Source organism: Lepisma saccharinum, chromosome 20, assembly GCF_977018435.1.
Source record: "Lepisma saccharinum chromosome 20, izLepSacc3.1, whole genome shotgun sequence".
NCBI lineage: Eukaryota > Metazoa > Arthropoda > Insecta > Zygentoma > Lepismatidae > Lepisma > Lepisma saccharinum.
In genome coordinates this window covers 39,896,994-39,920,421 of record NC_139248.1, presented here as the reverse complement: position 1 = coordinate 39,920,421, position 23,428 = coordinate 39,896,994, and the positions used below count along the sequence as shown (strand labels likewise).

At 38.1% G+C, this 23,428-nt stretch overlaps 1 protein-coding gene across 1 annotated transcript in view; it reads left to right on the top strand.

The window, feature by feature from the left end:
• LOC146003241 (coagulation factor IX-like) overlaps positions 1-18,083 on the top strand; it is a 108,122-nt gene extending 90,039 nt beyond the window's left edge. The window contains exon 7 of the mRNA XM_083141416.1: positions 17,617-18,083. Within this exon, the coding sequence (XP_082997542.1) occupies positions 17,617-17,738 (122 nt within the window). The 3' untranslated portion in view covers positions 17,739-18,083. The remainder of the gene's footprint in view (positions 1-17,616) is intronic.
• The last annotated feature ends 5,345 nt before the right edge of the window (positions 18,084-23,428 follow it).

Here is a 23,428-nt window from a genome sequence, read left to right as displayed (position 1 = left end):
TCGATTGCATCGGGTCCTCGGTATACGTACGGTTCATCTATTTTATCCTGTCGCACGACAACGTAACCGAAACTGTTTGGTTCGTGAAGTTGGTAAGGTGTGGTGGAAGAAACTTCGGGATCCGGATCGCAGTATGAGAGTGGTTTGAGGAACGCCTCGAAATCAGCAACGATGATGGCCGGATGTTCCGACAATGCCTTGTGCATATCCATGCCAATTTTAAACTTCCTGTTGATATTGCTCTTTCCAAATAAGCAATCTAAGACGTAATAGTAATACACAAGACTTGGGATTCCCTGCCCTCCAAAATAATTATCAATCCCGCTACCTGAAAATCCCACTAACTTCATTAATCGCCCACCATAATTTCCATATCAATCTAAGGCTCCCCACTCCAAAATTACTTATTACCCGTAACAATTCCCCTTACAATCTACAAATTACTATTTGTATAACAGCAATGGCTAATTGATGACGTAATTCAACTTGGGCCCTGTTTACTCAGTCAAATTTCCATCACAGTCTGCGCCCCGCTCCTGATTTAGAACTGTGACAAGGTGACAGGTGTAATGTAACTAACAGTTAAGTGTTAGGAATGGATGCATGTGTGCTGTGCATTTGAATTCCATGTGAATCAAATCTGTTCACTAATGTGAATATTAATATTATAGAATATAATATAATGGTTCAGGTGTGCGAAAAAGTAACCATGAGGACCTCAAGGTATCAATAAGAAAGAATTGGAAAGTTAAGTTGCATACGGAGATGTGTGTAATTAGTTTTGTTCTGGAATGTAGAAAAGGACCGGTTAAACCGTGCTGGGTTTCAATACTGTGTCCACCCGCCGTTGGATTCAAGCACTGCATCTAGTCGACGAGGCAAGGATTCCACGAGCAGATGTTTGGTCTTCTCCTTAAACTCTTCCGGACATCAAACACGTGAGCCAGTAGAGCTTTCTTTGTTCTCAGCTGTCTAGGTTCCCAATCTCTCACCATCAACGCCCAAATGTTTTCGATTGAAAGACTTCGCTGGCCAATCTACTCTTGAAATTCCTGGCTGCTGATTAAACCAGGTGGTGGTCGCTTTCGATGTATGGACGCTGCTGTTGTCTTGATCGAAAGTCACGTGAGGAATCTCATCTTCAGGGTGTCTCTCTCGCACGCTGGGAAGCATGTGGTTTTCCAGCACTGCGACGTATTCCTGTGAATTTATTCTCGAACACACTTCCACCAATCCATCCCCACACCGCCACGGATATCCTGCCGCTCCTAGGATGGGTAAAAATGTTCTCGTAGCCGTAGCGAGTGTTGTTGCGCCTACAAACATAAACCTGACCATTTTCGTCGCTCAAAATTACGTTCTGCCAAATTTCTTCAGGAGCTGGTAAATATTGTAAAGCAAAACTGATCCGTGCTTCGTGATGGAAATGCGTCATTGCTTCATTCTTTGCCGCTCGACGGTGTCGAACTGTTGCAGCATGGCACTCCAGTTTCAACTCTTGGCGAATCTTCGTTGCAGCCATGAAGGGATTGCCCTCGCTCATCTCAATGATGCCTGCATCTTCTTTCCTGGTTGTCTTCCTCGGCCGGCCTTTGTTGGGTCTTGACCTCATTCCTTGGTCACCTTCTTCCTCGTAACACCGAATCCAACGCCTGACGCATGAATCGTCCACACCTTATCATTGGTGCATGTAGAGTTTCACGCCCATTCTGATGCAAAAAGTTTCATTTTATAGGTTCCGTTGCAAGTGACATGCTCAAGGCGTAGATACGAGTAAAACTGCTGCAGGATCTCGAACGAAGCACCCACCGGGGCTCGAATTAAAGCCAAAGCGTGGTGCCAAAGGCAACCGTGACGTTACTGCATGGGAGATTTACGTCAAGCAGGGCCTGCGTGGTGTGTGCAAAGAAACTCACGCTTGCTTTAGAAAATAAGGATACTATTGAATCAATGCAATATAAACCGTAAAATATACATTATTATTGACTCATGCATCCCCTGAAAAAAATTGCATCGTTTTCTCTCACATTTCTGCCTGCAATGAATATAAATGTATAATCTATTAAATTAAGCAGGTGCATGCAGATTTAAAAATATTGATAATATGATTCAATTGAATTGAATTGAATTGTTGTTTTTTAAGTTCACTTTGTGCACAGAAAGGCTAATTGGGACTGGACCTACAGTTTATAGTGGGTTCCGAACCACTATGTGCCTCTACCAGGTATCTTACCCGTGAACCCTTGATTAAAAGGTGACGACTCTACGACTGCGCCATCGGGGAGGCCCTAGTCCTCTCACGGAGATAATTCGTTCAGAGCAATAGGAATGTCCTATCAAAACAATTGGGGAATATTATTTTCAATGTGGATATTCTTCGGAAAATATGTTTCTAACAACAGTTTACCTAAATAGTGGGGACGTGGGGTGAGAGATAGGGACGGAGTTGGAAGAGAGAGAGGGAAAGTACACAATTTTCTGTTCAGTGCGAACCTTTGGGATTGCTTTTTCCTAGCGCACCAAAAACACAATACGTATAACCCAAATACAACCCAAACCTTCAATGAAGAAATTGTGAGTCAATCACTCAACTGGAATAAAAAGTACGGATTTAAATCTAGCAGGCCAGAAGATAGTTATTGCGCTACCACGTGCTAATACAAAAAAAATCACTTTGCCCGCGAGAATTGTCATGCCTGAGTGACATGTAGTTTACGTTAGTTGTGAGAGTTGCTTCAATTCCATTGCCTGCCAAGAATAATGATAGCGCTGAAAGCGTAAAATACGTAAATGTGCATCTTTGGGGAGCTATGAGAAAAGTAGATCCTTGTGTTTTTTCTTTTCGAATTTTACTCATTTTTATGTCAACTTTTACATATAGCCAATGGCGACAGAGGATGAATGATGGATGCTCCAGGGAAATTGATGAAGATTGAAGAAACAACGAAAAAGAAAAACTCATAATTATCAGAGGCTAGGACCCAAGAACCCTGGCTACGCAGCATTTATCACGGATTGCTGCTAAATCCTTTCTTAGATATTTGAAATGAATGAACCCCCGCCCCCTCTACGAGAAAAAGAAAGACTATAGGATGTGAAACATTCACAATGTAATTGCATTGCTTTACATTGCTCTTGGCTGTATTCCAAATGTAGTAAGAGATCAGCAATGAGTTGGATTTTTTTTCAAGGTATAAGTGTATTTGAGCGCAAGGGCTACATATTTCATCATTTAAAAAGAGTTAATTTCGTCGTTACACTAGCAACACTAGCACCAGTCACGAATGCATGAATTTCTATTTCGGTTATTTTTCATCACTCTTCTTCCTCTTGAGTTAATCGCGATAATGCGGATGAATTATCAATTTATAAACTTGTGACGGGACAAACTCAGTGATACATTCATGCCTGACCAGATTTCGAATCTGGAACATATGACCTCGCTTCGCTAAAAAGGCTGGCAGAAATGTATCGGAAAAATATAGGAGCACCAAGAACCGGTTTCACTCAGCACAGACGATGAAATCATTTACAGAGACTTGCTGTGGCAGTGTTGCTCGCCACACCCTCCCCCTCGCTCGCAGGTAGCCTTCTCAGCACCCACATGCTGATGGAAGAGTACGGTCAAAAGCTGCACCTACTTTTCGTTTCAAGCATATTCCGTCTGGAAGGTTTCTGGCACCCCTTCGCCCCCTCCCTTCCCACCATGGTTAATGAATGAGACCCTTGCACTTTCAAAACCCTTATCGCAAGAAAAAGCTGGCATCAATTATACACCGCCATACAATAAGATCTACACGGGAAACATTTCCTAACATATTTTCTTGATTCGGACTAAGGGCAAATTAAAAATAGTCAAAGGAATTATACACAGGAGAATTAAATTACTGAAAATATGGAAAAGCGCGACACCGAATCTGTAATGAGTGCGAAGGGAAAAGAAAAGGAAAAAAAGTATAAAAAGTATTTGAATAACCAGATTAAGAGAGATAGTTATCACGGCTCGAACAATGCAAATGAAAAAAACGGAAAAAAACCTAATACGAATTGAAATATACGACAATCGGGAGTAGGCTGAAGGAAACAAATTTTAATAAACGTGGAAAGAAAACATAATCAAAGGAGCGCTGGTTCGATTCGCGACGGAAGCTCATATTTGTTGTTCGAATCCCATTCCACACTGTATGTCCAGATGCATTTACACTTAAAACAAACTTCGTGGAACTTTTTCCAAAACAGATGTCGCCAAGCATTTAAAAGCAAAAAGAATAACTCTGAAGAAAAAATGCCGAAAGGGTTATTGCAAAAAAAAAAAATGTGTAGGTGGTTATGGGGGTCAGAATCTTCTCTTTGGACTTACCTATGGTGGCAGGACCAACGAGAAAAAGATCTCGAAAAGAATAACTGCAACAATGGAGTTATTCTTTTCGAGTGATGTAAAAACCAATCACAACTTCCACGTCATTTTACTTTTGCCTTTCAAGGGTTGTTCCGAGCACACGTAAATTTTTAAGAAAATTTTTTATTTAAATTTATGCACAGATACATTAATGGAAACGGAACTTATGATCTAGAGTGGTGGGCCACCAGTGGGAATTGTATCTAGGACAGCTTGATTACAAGGCGACTTTAGGCTATCGGAAGGGACTTTTTTTTTTTTAATTGATAACAGAATTAGTCATAATGCTATCTTTTCGTCTGCAGGACTCTCTCATGGGAGGTGTCTAGTATCTGAGCTATAACGAAATCTGAGATACCTTCTATCTTCACATATTAGTTTGGAAGTGGTAAAAGAATAATAAAAAACTCAAGCATAAATGTTAATAACACTTGTTATTATTACCAGAGACATTCTCAAAATAAACTTGTTGTCCGTTGAAATCAAATCAAGAGGAAAGCAAGATCTCCACCCGGTCGTGTGAATCTGTGGCTAGATTCAAGAGTTGGAAACACTACGTTTCTCGCGAGCTGCTCTTCCTGGCAAAACTAGATGATATAAAATTCAGGGTTGCATAACCGTAAGGGGGGGCTTTTCCTTAGATTCCCAGTGTACTTGCGAACGATTTTTCCGAACACCGTCTACGACAGCCACATTCTGAACGAATTCACGTGGACGACCCAGCATCGTTTCCACACGCATTACTTTCTCAGCTGGGGTCTGATCTATCGATTTTGCTGCATCATCCCAACCTTCTTCATCATACACTGCAACATCAATTACTTGGTTCTGCATTATACGGTTTTGGAAAACAAGTTGAACGTCCTGAAAGATTTGTATCAGGACGTAACCGAAACTGATGCGTTTAAAACTCAATTTCTGCGCCTCCTGAGGACGGAAAAGAGAATATCGACTCAGTACAAAACCTTCGAACGGACGATCCTGCCCGATAATTTTCGTTTCCACCAGATTGTAGAGGGTAGCGAGCAGCAGCACCACGTGTGGTCTTGGGCCACGTACATCGATTCTCTCAACCTGGACGCAAGCAAAGAACGCTATTTCCCCAAAAAGGATTCTGCATTCGTTCGGGAGCGTATCAGTAGTGTAATTGATGATACAACCAGCACAGGAAAGTATGAACACCCCTCTGGCAGATTTGGCTACACTTAAAACAAGCTCAACATGCCCATATGAGCTTTTTGCTCAAGTGTGGAACCCTGTCTAATCCAAGATTTTTGTAAAAATGCCCTCGGGAATTTCCTGAGAAAGTATGACCCCCCTCAGATTGATTTGCCCACACTTATAAAAGGCACTTCTGTGAGATTGTTGTCCATAAATTTGTTAAAAATATGCCCCTCTTGATATTTTTTTTGGATACACTTAAAACTAAGCCAAACGTATTAACACACCCACACCCACCCACACCCACACACACACACACACACACACACACCCACCCACCCACACACACACACACACACACACACACCCACCGACCTCCCCCCCACCCGCACACACACCCACACCCACCCACACCCACACACACACACATACATATTTATTTCCGGTTTAAGTTCAATTGGGCACCAGGCTCAACTTGTATATCTAGTATTCAGATAATGTAATTCTTCTAGAATTGCTCTGTGACTCTCTCATTTCTTACATCATAAACATATGATTTTTCACCTATGAGAATAACACTACATATGGTGTCATCAGGGAGTGTATCGTGGAATTCACATATAAGTTTAATGTTTGTCCTGTCATTAACCACAACTTGTTTCCTTTTTGAGGTGTTGATGACAACATGGGTCTCTGTGCTTTGAATTCATCTGGTGTGTAATACATGTCAGTATTGCCCGAGCCTGGCTGATATTTCTACAGCACTGATGAGCAGGGATTTGGAACTGCATGTAAAACAATTCAGGAAATTTGTTACACTGATGAGAAGATCCTATTAAAAATTAAACTTGTTAGAATTGATTACTGACAAGAATAATAATTATGAAGAAACACAGTCCATATCTCTGACAGAGCTATGCTGTTAGGTACTGGCTTCAGAAAATTATACCCAAGCAGATTTCAACTACAAATATCTTGCCTGTTCCTACACACAGACCCGAGCCTGGCTGATATTTATACAGCACTGATCGACAGGGATTTGGAACTGCATGCAAAACAAGACAGGAAATTTGTTACACTGATGTGAAGAGCCTATTAAAAATTAAACTTGTTAGAATTGATTACTGACAAGAATAATAATTATGAAGAAACACAGTACCTATCTCTGACAGAGCTATGCTGTGATGAGGTACAGGCTTCAGAAAATTATACCCAAACAGATTTCAACCTTGCCTCTTCCTGCATACACACAGACCCGAGCCTGGCTGATATTTCTACAGCACTGATGAGCAGGGATTTGGAACTGCATGCAAAACAAGACAGGAAATGTGGCAGATATTATTATAGTGATGGCTGCAGAGAGAAGCAAGATTGTAACAAGAGAGACTGAAAAATACAGAAACATAACATCTCATATATCCAGATTGTTGCAGGTTGTCATATCTTATATAGGTTTGTTCCGAATATAATTATATTTTATTGATTATGACTAATGTAATAATTATGAAGAAACACAGTCCCTATCTCTGACAGAGCTATGTTGTGATGAGGTACAGGCTTCAGAAAATTATACCCAAGCAGATTTCAACCTTGCCTCTTCCTGCACACAGACCCGAGACATTTCTACAGCACTGATGAGCAGGGATTTGGAACTGCATGCAAAACAAGACAGGAAATTTGGCAGATATTGTTATAGTGATGGCAATGTTGCAGAGAGAAACAAGATTGTAACAAGAGAGACTGAAAAATACAGAAACATAACATCTCATACATCCAGATTGTTGCAGGTTGTCATATCTTATAGACGTTTGTTCTGAATATAATTATATTTTAATGATTATGACTAATGTAATAATTATGAAGAAACACAGTCTATATCTCTGACAGAGCTGCACTGATGAGCAGGGATGGAACTGCATGTAAAACAAGACAGGAAATTTGGCAGATATTGTTATAGTGATGGCTGCAGAGAGAAACAAGATTGTAACAAGAGAGCCTGAAAAATACAGAAACAATAAAACATCTCATACATCCAGATTGTTGCAGGTTGTCATATCTTATAGAGCTTTGTTCTGAATATAATTATATTTTATTGATTATGACTAATGTAATAATTATGAAGAAACACAGTCCCTATCTCTGACAGAGCTATGCTGTGATGAGGTACAAGCTTCAGAAAATTATACCCAAGCAGATTTCAACCTTGCCTCTTCCTGCATACAGACCCGAGCCTGGCTGATATTTCTACAGCACTGATGAGCAGGGATTTGGAACTGCATGCAAAACAAGACAGTATATTTGTTACACTGATGAGAAGAGCATATTAAAAATTAAACTTGTTAGAATTGATTACTGACAAGACTAATAATTATGAAGAAACACAGTACCTATCTCTGACAGAGCTATGCTGTGATGAGATACAGGCTTCAAAAAATTATACCCAAGCAGATTTCAACCTTGCCTCTTCCTACATACAGACCAGAGCCTGGCTGATATTTCTACAAGGCAGGGATTTGGAACTGCATGCAAAACAAGACAGGAAATTTTTTACACAGATAAGAAGATCCTATTAAAAATTAACCTTGTTAGAATTGATTACTAACAAGAATAATAATTATGAAGAAACACAGTCCCTATCTCTGACAGAGCTATGCTGTGATGCTATTATTAGGTACAGGCTTCAGAAAATTATACCCAAGCAGATTTCAAACAAATATCTTGCCTCTTCCTGCATACAGACCCGAGCCTGGCTGATATTTCTACAGCACTGATGAGCAGGGATTTGGAACTGCATGTAAAACAAGACAGGAAATTTTTTATCACTGATGAGAAGAGCCTATTAATAATTAAACTTGTTAGAATTGATTACTGACAATTATTGATTACAGATATGTTTGCATCGATTATACAATTGTTAGAGCATATAATCATAGAGCATGTGGCAGAGTGATGGCAATGTTGCAGAGAGAAACAAGATTGTAACAAGAGAGACTGTAAAATACAGAAACATAACATCTCATACATCAAGATTGTTGCAGGTTGTCATATCTTATAGAGGTTTGTTCAAGAAATTATACCCAAGCAGATTTCAACTATAAATATCTTGGCTGTTCCTACACACAGACAAATTTGGCAGATATTGTTATAGTGATGGCTGCAGAGAGAAACAAGATTGTAACAAGAGAGCCTGAAAAATACAGAAACAATAAAACATCTCATACATCCAGATTGTTGCAGGTTGTCATATCTTATAGAGCTTTGTTCTGAATATAATTATATTTTATTGATTATGACTAATGTAATAATTATGAAGAAACACAGTCCCTATCTCTGACAGAGCTATGCTGTGATGAGGTACAAGCTTCAGAAAATTATACCCAAGCAGATTTCAACCTTGCCTCTTCCTGCATACATATGTCATATCTTATAGCATACGTTGTCATATAAGATATGACAACCTGCAACAATCTGGATGTATGAGATGTTTTATTGCATTTATATTTCTGTATTTGTCAGGCTCTCTTGTTACAATCTTGTTTCTCTCTGCAACATTGCCATCACTATAATAATATCTGCCACATTTTCTATGATTATATGCTCTAACAACATATCTGTAATCAATAACTTGTCAGTAATCAATTATAACAAGTTTAACTTTTAATAGGCTCTTCCTGTCTTGTTTTACATGCAGTTCCAAATCCCTGCCCATCAGTGCTGTAGAAATATCAGCCAGGCTCGGGTCTATGTGTAGGAAGAGGCAAGATATTTGTTTGAAATCTGCTTGGGTATAATTTTCTGAAGCCTGTACCTAATAATAGCATCACAGCATAGCTCTGTCAGAGATAGGGACATTGAGTATAAAATTCTTGTCAGTAATCAATTCTAACAAGTTTAATTTTTAATAGGCTCTTCTCTTCCTGTCTTGTTTTACATGCAATTCCAAATCCCTGCCCATCAGTGCTGTAGAAATATCAGCGAGGCTCGGGTCTGTATGCAGGAAGAGGCAAGATATTTGTTTGAAATCTGCTTGGGTACTGAACAAACCTCTATAAGATATGACAACCTGCAACAATCTGGATGTATGAGATGTTTCTGTATTTTTCAGGCTCTCTTGTTACAATCTTGTTTCTCTCTGCATATCTGCCACATGTTCTATGATTATATGCTCTAACAACTTATCTGTAATCAATAATTGTCAGTAATCAATTCTAACAAATTTAATTTTTAATAGCCTCTTCTCATCCGTGTAACAAATTTCCTGTCTTGTTTTACATGCAGTTCCAAATCCCTGCCCTGTAGAAATATCAGCCAGGCTCGGGTCTGTGTGTAGGAACAGCCAAGATATTTATAGTTGAAATCTGCTTGGGTATAATTTCTTGAACAAACCTCTATAAGATATGACAACCTGCAACAATCTGGATGAATGAGATGTTATGTTTCTGTATTTTACAGTCTCTCTTGTTACAATCTTGTTTCTCTCTGCAACATTGCCATCACTCTGCCACATGTTCTATGATTATATGCTCTAACAATTGTATAATCGATGCAAACATATCTGTAATCAATAATTGTCAGTAATCAATTCCAACAAGTTTAATTATTAATAGGCTCTTCTCATCAGTGTAACAAATTTCCTGTCTTGTTTTACATGCAGTTCCAAACCCCTGCTCATCAGTGCTGTAGAAATATCAGCCTGGCTCGGGTCTGTATGCAGGAAGAGGCAAAATATTTGTTTGAAATCTGCTTGGGTGCCTGTACCTAATAATAGCATCACAGCATAGCTCTGTCAGAGATAGGGACTGTGTTTCTTCATAATTATTATTCTTGTCAGTAATCAATTCTAACAAGTTTAATTTTTTATAGGATCTTCTCATCAGTGTTACAAATTTCCTGTCTTGTTTTGCATGCAGTTCCAAATCCCTGCTCATCAGTGCTGTAGAAATGGCTCGGGTCTGTGTGCAGGAAGAGGCAAGGTTGAAATCTGCTTGGGTATAATTTTCTGAAGCCTGTACCTCATCACAGCATAGCTCTGTCAGAGATAGGGACTGTGTTTCTTCATAATTATTACATTAGTCATAATCAATAAAATATAATTATATTCGGAACAAACCTATATAAGATATGACAACCTGCAACAATCTGGATGTATGAGATGTTATGTTTCTGTATTTTCAGTCTCTCTTGTTACAATCTTGCTTCTCTCTGCAGCCATCACTATAATAATATCTGCCACATTTCCTGTCTTGTTTTGCATGCAGTTCCAAATCCCTGCTCATCAGTGCTGTAGAAATATCAGCCAGGCTCGGGTCTGTGTGTATGCAGGAAGAGGCAAGGTTGAAATCTGTTTGGGTATAATTTTCTGAAGCCTGTACCTCATCACAGCATAGCTCTGTCAGAGATAGGTACTGTGTTTCTTCATAATTATTATTCTTGTCAGTAATCAATTCTAACAAGTTTAATTTTTAATAGGCTCTTCACATCAGTGTAACAAATTTCCTGTCTTGTTTTGCATGCAGTTCCAAATCCCTGTCCATCAGTGCTGTAGAAATATCAGCCAGGCTCGGGTTTGTGTGTAGGAACAGGCAAGATATTTGTAGTTGAAATCTGCTTGGGTATAATTTTCTGAAGCCAGTACCTAACAGCATAGCTCTGTCAGAGATATGGACTGTGTTTCTTCATAATTATTATTCTTGTCAGTAATCAATTCTAACAAGTTTAATTTTTAATAGGATCTTCTCATCAGTGTAACAAATTTCCTGAATTGTTTTACATGCAGTTCCAAGTCCCTGCTCATCAGTGCTGTAGAAATATCAGCCAGGCTCGGGCAATACTGACATGTATTACTCACCAGATGAATTCAAAGCACAGAGACCCATGTTGTCATCAACACCTCAAAAAGGAAACAAGTTGTGGTTAATGACAGGACAAACATTAAACTTATCTGTGAATTCCACGATACACTCCCTGATGACACCATATGTAGTGTTATTCTCATAGGTGAAAAATCATATGTTTATGATGTAAGAAATGAGAGAGTCACAGAGCAATTCTAGAAGAATTACATTATCTGAATACTAGATATACAAGTTGAGCCTGGTGCCCAATTGAACTTAAACCGGAAATAAATATGTATGTGTGTGTGTGTGGGTGTGGGTGGGTGTGGGTGTGTGTGCGGGTGGGGGGGAGGTCGGTGGGTGTGTGTGTGTGTGTGTGTGTGTGTGGGTGGGTGGGTGTGTGTGTGTGTGTGTGTGTGTGTGGGTGTGGGTGGGTGTGGGTGTGTTAATACGTTTGGCTTAGTTTTAAGTGTATCCAAAAAAAATATCAAGAGGGGCATATTTTTAACAAATTTATGGACAACAATCTCACAGAAGTGCCTTTTATAAGTGTAGGCAAATCAATCTGAGGGGGTCATACTTTCTCAGGAAATTCCCGAGGGCATTTTTACAAAAATCTTGGATTAGACAGGGTTCCACACTTGAGCAAAAAGCTCATATGGGCATGTTGAGCTTGTTTTAAGTGTAGCCAAATCTGCCAGAGGGGGGTTCATACTTTCCTGTGCTGGTTGTATCATCAATTACACTACTCGTATCGAACGCGTAAACTGGGTAAAGATCCCCACACCGTGGGTCGATTTCGTGCGAACGCTTTTTTCTTATTTTCACATGAAAGATCGCAATTTCGGAGCCCGGCAATTTGGAACAGAGGCAAATACCGTGAAAGCGGTCGTTTCTCCAAAATTGGGATTCAGCTTGATCCTCGCCCAGATCGACCAGCAGGAGAACGAAGCGTGCTTGCTCCATTTCATCCCAGGCGTTCGAATTGAATTCTCCTGGTGCGACGTACCGGACTCGTGCTGCGAATTTTGCCACACGATGTGTTTCCTGCAAACACAACCCCAACGCTCATTTCTTCGGATTTGAAAGTTATACTCGTAGGCGCCGAACCTTCCTCTTTGCAACCCATCACGAACTACAGAGTGTGTAAAAAATGCCGTGCCTGGTTTAGATCGTCGTCCGATGTCGATGCTGCAAATTAAAAAAAATGATAGGTCACTGAAGATCGTAAAAAAATCGTAAGATAGGTTAAGTTATATCACGTAAGATCGTGATCGAGTAAGATGTTGGCAACACTGCGAGAAAATAAGGCTTGTGTCTTACAAGAGCAAACCATTAAGTCGAGCCCCACTGAGCCCCACTTTCGGTTGGTGAACTCTCTCCATTTGGGTCTACTACAGTTCGGTTTGCAAATAAAAAAAATGATAGATTAAGTTATATCACTGAAGATCGTAAAAAAAATCGTAAGATAGGTTAAGTTATATCACGTAAGATCGTGATCGAGTGAGGTGTTGGCAACACTGCGAGAAAATGGGGCTTATGCCTTACAAAAGAAAACCATTAAGTCGAGCCCCACCGAGCCCCACTCCGAGCTCCACTTTCGGGCGTAGAACTGTCCATTTGGGTCTACTCTAAAGTAGGTCAAAGCATGTAGAGGCTCTCGTGTAGTTTAACACGTAATAAAAAAGAAGGATAGGTTAAGTTATATCACGTAAGATCGTGATATACCTACCAAGAGTGAGTGGGAAAAAAGGGAAATTTTACTAAAACATCGCTAAACGCTAAAATATTGACAAAAAAATGTCAAACTATATAAAAAACTGATATTCAATTGATAAAAAAAGAAGCTACAAATGCATACCTACCAAGTGTGAGTGGGAAAAAAGGGAAATTTTACTAAAACATCGCTAAACGCTAAAACATCGACAAAAAATTGTCAAAATATGTCAAAAACTGACATTCAATTGATAAAAAATAGAGGCTACAAATGCATACCTACAAAGTGTTGCGTAGAAACAATAAGTTTACACTACTCATCTGTGTGCTATTGATCTGTGAGAAATATAATGAAGCAAGACAATTAAGAATTGAAGGAAACAATGTGTGCTGCAAAAAAAATCCGTGGCAACAGTTGCTAAGGACGTAAGAAAAGGGCATTTTTACCCTTAAGAAAGGGCCGATTGTGTGATTTTTGAATTTTCTCGGCCTTTTGGGACAATTTCATGGAGGGTCGTAATCGGACATTTTTCTCCTCCGCGGCTTCCTTCATGGAGAACATTTATGTCAGTGAGTCAGTCAGTGGTGGAATTGGGGCTTTATATACTGGGTTATTTTTTTAACCTGAATCATTTGAATATCTTTAAAAAAATCATCCTACAAAAAAATGTTCCAAATAAAAAGTTGATAGTTTGGAGGGGGAAGTTTAGTGGTGCAACAAAAGAACACCCCCTCCCCCTCTTGTAGGTGGGGCGGGGGGCAACTTTGAAATTTCAAATAGAAACCCCTATTTTTTATTAAAGATTCGGATTTTACGGAAAAAAAATACATAAGTTTTGTCTGAAACATTTTTTCGATTCGTGATAGATGGCGCTATAATCGACAAATTTTCATTTCTTGAATGTTTACACTTTAAAGCCAATGTATTTCATTTCGCAATTTATTTAAATTCAAAAAATAAAACATTTTTGTTCCAGGACTTGAAATTGTTGTAAAACAAATAAATTTATTTTGAAAATACAAAATTACTCGACAATTCTTAGCTCTAGATATCTCGATGTCTAGTAAACTACATTCACTTCTCAATTACATTAAGTGCTCAAAATGGCGACCTTCAACTTCAATACATTTATTGATCCGCGCTTCGAATGAATGTACACAACTCAAAAGTACCTCTGGTTCAATTATGGCACAAGCGTTTTGGATTCGCTCTATCATATTTTCACGAGTAGTTGGAAATTCTCGATACACTTTATCTTTTAGGTAACCCCACAAAAAGAAATCTGGTGAAGTAAGATCTGGTGATCTGGCAGGCCAATTTACAGGACCAGCTCTGCGATCCATCGGCCATTGAAGTCACGGTCGAGTACTTCACGTACTGCTCTCGAATAGTGCGCTGGACATCCATCCTGCTGAAACCACATGTTCTGTCTCAGTTTCAGGTTAAGATCTTCAAGTAATATTGGCAGTTCATCTTGAAGAATGTCGCGGTACTGTTGACCATTCAAATTTCCATTAATGAAGTAGGGACCGATGAGTTTGTCATCAATAATTCCACACCACACGTATACAGTCCATGGACGCTGATGCTCAACTTGGCGCAGCCAGTGCGGATTTTCGACACTCCAGTAATGCATATTATGCCGATTGACCGTTCCGTGGTTTGTAAAAGATGACTCATCAGAGAACAATACCAGACGAAAGAAATTTGGGTTTATTTGTATTTGTTCACGTGCCCACTGACAAAACGTCACTCGATTTTGAAAATCATCGCCATGAAGTTCTTGATGCAATGACACATGATATGGATGATATTTATGACACTGTAAAATCTTCAAAACACTGCTCTGGGACAATCCGGAATTTCGAGCTACTTCGTGAGCTGACATGAGGATCATGGCCACAGCAGCTAACACATTAATTTCATTTTCTTCTCCAGTTACTGTTCTTCGACGGGTCCTTTGTTTAGGTTTAACACTTCCTTCATTAGTAAATTGATTGACTGTACCTTGAAACGAAGCGAAAGAACGCACCCTGTCTGGAAAACGCTAAGCATAAACAACGACAGCTTGACGGAGATTCCTGCCAGATTCTCCATACACGAGAACCATTTCAATTTTCTCTTCTACAGTTAATACATCCATTGATGTTAAAAGTATCAACAGCTTAGTCAAATTAATCGCTCGGAGCATTCTTGTGATCTAAAAAACAATGATAAACAAACAATGATTTAACAGGAAAAGTCTAAAAAGGAACTGTTTCTTGACATTGTTTTATTTTTTTATTTTTTTTTTCTGTTGTAGCTTTGTTAAGCATCTTTGACACAACATTAAAGAAATTAAACAAATATCGAATCTAACTTTTAAATGTTGTTATCAAGAATTCGTACACAGTTCATGCAAGAGAATGTTTTACTTTTTGAATTTAAATGAATTGCGAAATGAAATACATTCGTTTTAAAGTGTAAACATTTGAGAAATGAAAATTTGTCGATTATAGCGCCATCTATCACGAATCGAAAAAAATGTTTCAGACAAAACTTATGTATTTTTTCCCGTAAAATCTGAATCTGTAATAAAAAATAGGGGTTTCTATTTGAAATTTCAAAGTTGCCCCCCGCCTCATCTACAAGAGGGGGAGGGGGTGTTCTTTTGTTGCACCACTAAACTTCCCCCTCCAAACTATCAACTTTTTATTTGGAACATATTTTTGTAGGATGATTTTTTTTTCAAGATATTCAAATGATTCAGGTTAAAAAAATCACCCAGTATATTGGACAATTACAAACAACTGAAGGCCATGTACAAATAACTAGTTTCGCTCCTACCTTAAATTCAATATTCGATAAAATAGTTCAAAAATTGATTCTATGAAGTATTCCGTGATTCAAAAGATAATTATTTCATATGTTTGTGCATCTATTGCTTTTGCATGTTCCAGAGAAAATAATACATAATTGTAACAGATTATTAAAACGGACAAGGATTTAAAAACTTATCATCATTTTAACTTACCAAGAACACATTTACTCGTAATTCAATTATAATAATTGATTCTATGAAGTATTCGTAATATTAGTCAAGAATTTAAATCATACTTTGATGTACGTACGTGTTTTGGAAGGGAAAATAAAATTTTAGTAAAGATATAATTAATACGGGTTGAAAAGGTATTTACGACATATGATTTTACACATATCCACAAATGTTCTTGCAAGGTAAGTCATATTACTCATTTCAATTCGAAAACGTGCAATATTTGGATCGCTTCACAAAAAGTGTTTTTTGAAATAACTTTTGTAATTACACAAAAACGTTTAACACTTTTCGTTGATGCAAATTTGCGCCATTTCTCTCTCGCATTGTTGCTACGCTACATATGTAACAATATAATAGTATTTGTAATTGCTAACCGAGAATCGAAGTGGGAATTAAAATTCATCATTATTATTGAAGAATATATAAAGGAAATATAAGTATTTTTTATTTCATTAAAATACTAAGAAATATTGAAGTTTTTGGTTAAAATTATTTCACTGGATCCTCGATACTCAAAGATTAAATGCAATAAAAATTAAATGCAGACATTAGACTGATATTGTGTAGCACAAAACAAGAAGCGTATTGATTGATTCGGATTTCCGTTCTGGGTAACAAATAAGTACTTATTAAAATTTAGTATTATCACTAGCTTAACCCAAAAATATTGCCTTTGTCATGTTTTCGTTTTCTTGTATGTATACTGCTTTCAATGTACTAACATCTGCATAGTCATCATGCAGGATGTTTCACTAGCTTTCTGCCCCTAATTTTTGTTTATAAATATCCAACTATTGATCATATTGCAATGAAATTTGCTACGGACATACCTTGGTGTATGAGAATCATGGTGACGTCACAGCGAGTGTTGGAAGTTTTCGCCATTAGCATCAATGCACGTCTGCCTGCACACGGCCATCCATGTTACAGAAGGCAGCCACCAACACATCAGGAGTCACAAAGTCAATTTCCTGCCGAATGCTGTCTTTCAGTTCCATGATAGTCCCTGCCTTGTTGCGATAGACCTGTACTTTTCCAGTACGTGTAAACGATAAACACACACTGTTCCGCTGAGTAGACTCATACTCTACTACTTTGTCACTGTAGTGTAATCATGAACCACAGATCGTAATCACGAACTTTCAACTGATCCCAAACAAACACGAACCACTATTACTCGCTTCACAACAGCAGGACCAATAACTCAGACTGAAAGCACACGTTCGTACGATTGACATTTAAAGGACAGAATCGCCCAGATGCACTCACTTGCCACACAAGGACTAGAGAGACTGTGGCGCCATATCCAATGACGTCACCATACTACTCATACACCAAAGTATGTCCGTAGCAAATTTCGTTACATTATGACCAGTAGTTTCATTTTTATAAGCGTATATCGGGGGCCGAGAGCTAGTGAAACATCCTGTATTATTCTCTGCATTCACTCTTATATTCTGATTTCCAGGTATCGTATCTTGGGGAGTAGGTTGTGCTGATCCCGAATATCCTGGTGTGTACACCAACGTCACACAGTACTTGGCCTGGATACTGAACAACACAGCAGATGCGAAGTACTGCAAGTATTAAAAGAGACAATAAAAAATATTAGTGAATACCACATATTAAAAAGAAAAAAAACATTACGTGTGTCACCTGATATTCAGCTGCTGAACTCCAACTGACGACCATATTAAGAAACGCTGGATATCACAACGTGTAAAATGTTACGAAGCGTAATATTTCACTTAAACCTGAAACCGGTTTTAATAGTTTATCACATTGTATAAATATAGATTTCTTTCTTCCTTTTTAACACGTACACATGAAATATGAACATGATTTAGTGTTCAATTAGTCTAACAATCATTGTAATAAAATTATGTAATTAGTATGTAATTGGTTTATATATGGATCAATAAATACTTGCGTGTTTTTTCTCTCTCTTCATTTATTAACACCTAACGTATATGAAGAGTATGACAAAAATACGACGGATTGGTTAGCACATCGCGCTACGACGCCAGGGGTTCTGAGTTCTGTTTGTTAGTATCCATCCATCAATTTCATCATATCATAACTCGTTAACATCGTTGCAAATTACTCAAAAGTGGCACAAGAAACATAGTAAAATAAAGCAAATCAATCAATCATAACAGAAATACATGTGCAATTTGAAGGCTTGTGCGAAACTGTAATAATTAAATCGGATTATTAAGGCTAGTTGTGTAAATGGTTCAGAAATGTTTTAAATATCGTTATCTTTGAAGATTAACAGCAATGAACATTTCCACTTTGACATGAAAAACGTTTTAAATCCATTCATCTTACGGATAATGACACAAAAATGAGATGTGCCAAAATCGGCGATATTTGTTTTCGTTCTCGAGAAACACGCCTTCGAACACCGCTGAAATTCACCTCCTACGTCACTGACTTGAAACTGTCCTCTGCACAGACTAGAGTTGCTTTGACATCATCACTTAAATATGCGTGCATATGCTTCTCTTTCCGTAAACATAGCATGGGCCGTGAAGGCGACACCAAAAAGTCATTTGTATAAAACAAGTATCTTATAACTTCCAGTGCAAAAATGTGTGCTCCATTTCTGAGATGAAATATGCCCTGACAGTATCGTAGTATATTTTACTATAATTCAGTCACTCGGTAGAGGGTTTTCCCATTAGGCTGAACACATGAATAGCCTTGTTCATTCCCAATACTTAGGTTGGTTCTGACTGGCAAGAACTTTTTGTTACAAGAATGCCTTTTCTGGAATTACAATTATTTTAGTCATAATATTTTCTTCGCAAATTTTAAAATAACAATATGTTTAGGACAGTATGGTTTACAAGCCATTTTTTTAATATAAGATGTTATTTGGTTAAAAAGGTAGGCGGAGTTTATAAATTTCCTGATATAAACGACAGTTTTCTTCAGTTAATATATATATTGCACATTTATATATTTGTCCTACTTTTACGTCGCTTTTTCGACACTTTGTTTAACCGCAACTGAGAACGTATGGTTATTATGTATCTTCTCTAACGTCACATTTCTTTCCACTTTTGGCTAATTGCGACAATGAAGATGAATGACTACAAGCAGTATTGGAAGTCGGGGTGCGGGTGAAACTCCCCCACCACACACACACACACGCACTACCTCCACCACCACCAACCAGCACAATCTAAATATCATGCAACCTTCACACGATACGAAACGAAACGTTCGATCTGTCCCGTCTCATTTCGAAAACATTCGCTTGTTCCGTCTCCATTTATGAAATGAAATGGGAAATGTCTAGTCTCGTGAGCAACACTAACGTTAACAATAGAAGCAATCCCTAGCTGTCCTTAAAGTCTCTAGAAAACATCCCCCAACTTAACAATATCCACTTCAATGAAAGGACATTCACAAAGGAACAGCTATGCCCAGGTAGAGAGTCAAACCTGGAACATGTGATAAATCATGAATTTTGTGTATACTGCTGGACAAAAAAAACCGGACACTTGCATTTTTTGTGATAACGCATAAATTCTGATTCGAAGGCTAAGTAAATGTTGCAGAAATTATTGGAAATAAGAAATCCTGAATATATTCAACAGAAAGCAAATTAAAATTTATTGTTAATAAGTTAAATTAGAACATAAACGAAAGTTACAGAAAACTACCAAAAAAAATCTTAGCAATATTTTTTTTTTAATATTGTTAACTGGTACTGGTGGGGTCTAATAGCGGGTGTTACCTCCCCTGCCATCAATTACAGCTTGTAACCGCCGTGGCATACTTCGAATAAGGTTGGCAATCACTTCTTGGTCCAATTGCTCCCATTCTTCTTGAATAGCACGTCTTAGCTCTTCAATTGTTTCTGGAACTATTGCGCGGTTTCTGATATGTCGTTTCAGTTGATCCCAGACGTACTCTATCGGATTTAGGTCCGGACTTTGTGGTGGCCATTCTAATCGCGTAATCGCAACTTCGTCCAAGTACTCCGTGACAATATTCGCAACGTGAGGACGCACATTGCCATGCATAAAAACAAAGTCCGGGCCTATGAATGGTGCATATGGTACTACATGATCTGCCACACATTCTGTAATATACCTGCAAGCTGCCATTGCCTCATTATCTACAAGAACCAACTCTGTACGTCCTTGTAAAGAGATACCTCCCCAGACCATGACACTACCACCTCCAAAGGGTGTTATTTCAACGAAACAACATTGTGCATAACGCTCATTAGGTCTTCTATACACATGTTCAAGCCCGTCTGATGAACGTAGGTTGAATTCTGACTCATCAGAGAATAAAACCTTTTCCCACTGCTCCACATTCCAACGTAAGTGTTTTGTAGAAAATTCCAGTCTTCGCTTCCGGTGACGTGCTAACAACCTGGGACCTGCAGCCGGCCTCCGAGATGATAAACCACTTTCATTCAGTCTTCTACGAACTGTTCGTGAAGAAACCACAGTTCTATGAACATTTCTCAAATGCTGTGCCACAATATTTGAAGTCGTACGACGGTCTCTTAAGACTATGATACGCATTAAACGATCTTCCCGTGCTGTTGTGCATCGTTTCTGACCAGAACCCGGTCTTCTACCATAGGAACCGGTTGCGTCATACCGTCTGAGACCTTCATGGATAGTACTTCGTGCTATATTTAGCACCCTAGCAATATAGTGTACACTACGACCATCATCGCGAAGAGCTACTGCTTTTACACTACCTCTTCACGTCTCATTTTCAAGCTAGCAGCAAACTTACAATACACTTGCAAGAAAAATACCAGCAATGACAATGTCAATAATATATGTTACTATGGCTACTATGAACCAAAATTCATGCCTCTCTAGACATTAAACAAAATAACATCAACAGGAATTGAAAATCAATAAATTAAAACAAAATTGCATGAAATTAATTTTGAGCCTACTAAGTGTTCCAAATAAGTAAATACGAGTAAATAAATAAATAAATAGATAAATAATAAACGGAAAACTGTGGAAAATGTTCAATAATGAATGTTCAATTGTTCAATACTTAACTGAGAGCGTAATTCATAAGTAATTGCAATTCAGATGTCAAATATTAAGGTGTCCGTTTTTTTTTGTCCAGCAGTATATAATAATTACAACGCCAGTTCATTCGTGGTAATTCTGAATCGGCGGTTTGGTTTGCATATATATGCAGGATAATATTCAGTTTTCGAGGACTCGTGGCGTCGAAACAAGGAGTCAAACAAACAAACCAAAATAATAGTAATAATAATAATTAAGAAAAGTTTTTTGTCTTTATAATCCGTACGCACTGTAAAAGTTTCTACAGTAACCCTTTGCATACGTTGTAAATTCTATATTTTTCGAGACTTGAGACGAGAACAAAGATTGCCCTCTGAAACCGAGACGAGAAGGAGACGGATGTTTATTAATCGATACGAGACTGTCAACGAGACATTTACAAATAAACACGAGACAGACATTTACAACTCTCAACTTTCAACTCTCGTGATGTTGTGAACCAACGAATTAATGCTTTCCGGGTAAAGAGATGAGGAGGTTTTTTTTTTGCAGTACAAAATTCAAAATGTATCGTACCATTTCAGTATGGGATATAATGTTATACAAATTATTTCCTTCTAATAATTATACATAAACCAAGCATTGATATGTACTGTGCAACTTATGTAATGTTCTCAGTGTATTTTCTCTTATCTTCACAAAAATATTTGATCATAATTTGCGCAACAGAAATGAAACACAAACTGAAATTGCTTTATGGAAAAGAAAGTTAAGTAGGCTTTATAAATAAAGTGAAGAATGTGAAAATTATTATTTTGCACTACATATTTAACGGTAAATTTCGATAAATAAGTTTAAAATATATTTTTTGAAAATTTGGTCAGTAACCCATTTTACAAGCAATATTTTTCGCATGACCTGAACCTTTTCATTTATCTTGCACGTGAGCAACAGGAATATTTAATAAAAGTATGATCATTACAAAGCATATCTATCCATCCCACTATCGCTCCTTCTTCTATTATTTAAATCTGTACTGATTTGTAAAACTGCTGCACACGTTGGCTCTCCGTGGCAGCCCCCAGTAAACTGGACGCTCGGAAACAGACGACAAAGGAGCTCTCACGAAGTAGTGACGTATTAACATGGTGGGGTGTGTTTTTAGCGCAACGCTAGCCTCGCAACTTTGGAAGTCTCCTTTTTGCCTTAAATTGAACGCAGAGAAACGCGAGAACTTGCAGGGATCATTTTTCCAGAGTGTAGTTTTTAAAATTGCTATAAAAAAATTGAGTGGAAATGTCCATTATGAGTACCGTGGTAATTGTATATTAATGTTGATGGCATATTTTGTACATTTCATAAAAGAAGACTTCCAGACCATTTTTCCTGTTTCAACGTTACCAGTTTCTTAAACTTTAACTTATTTAACCTAAAAGCTTCCATACATCCATTAATAACAGGAACATACTATTTATTTGTTTTTCATTACAATATGATTACTAATTTTAAAAAAAACTTCTACACAAAAAGAAAGGAGTGGAGAGACATTTCACATTCAATATACTTCCAAATCCCACGCAAATATGAATGCATGTACACACATTTACTTATGTTGTTTTTCTTGTTTACAAGAGGGTCGCATATGTCGACATGCCGCTCTCTGGCTATAGGACTATTTCATGTGACATCTGTGTGTTTAACGTCGCCATGTTTGTGATCCACTGCTTCCATTCTATACAGGGTGGTGCAAAATTCCGTTTACAACGCGGAAGAGGTGAATCGCCAAGTGAAATGAAGACGAAAATGTAAATGGAATTTTGTCGAATGACTCACCGTGTCAGAGCTAGAGGATGCCGAAATTGTGTTTAAATGGACTTCACACCTCAATATCCGGACAAATAGTACTAATAAAGAAGATGCGGCACGATATCCCCAAAGAAAACACACCTGGGCTAGCGAATGATGTACAAATCGCGTGTCGAAAATGAATGCGGTAGGGATTACGTATGTCCGACATGGTCACTTGGTCCTCGGACGAGGCGAAGTTTCACCTATCGGAATTAGTAAATTTTCAATATTCCCGTATTTGAGCAAGTGAAAATCTCATATGACGTGAACATAAATTACATGTATTTGAAATCAAAATTCTTATGAAAATATTGGACCTAGAAGGGATGAGGAGACGGTTGAATGGAGAAGGTTACTTAATGTAGAACCAGCACAATTTGTATTCCTGTCCAGATATTATTAGATAAA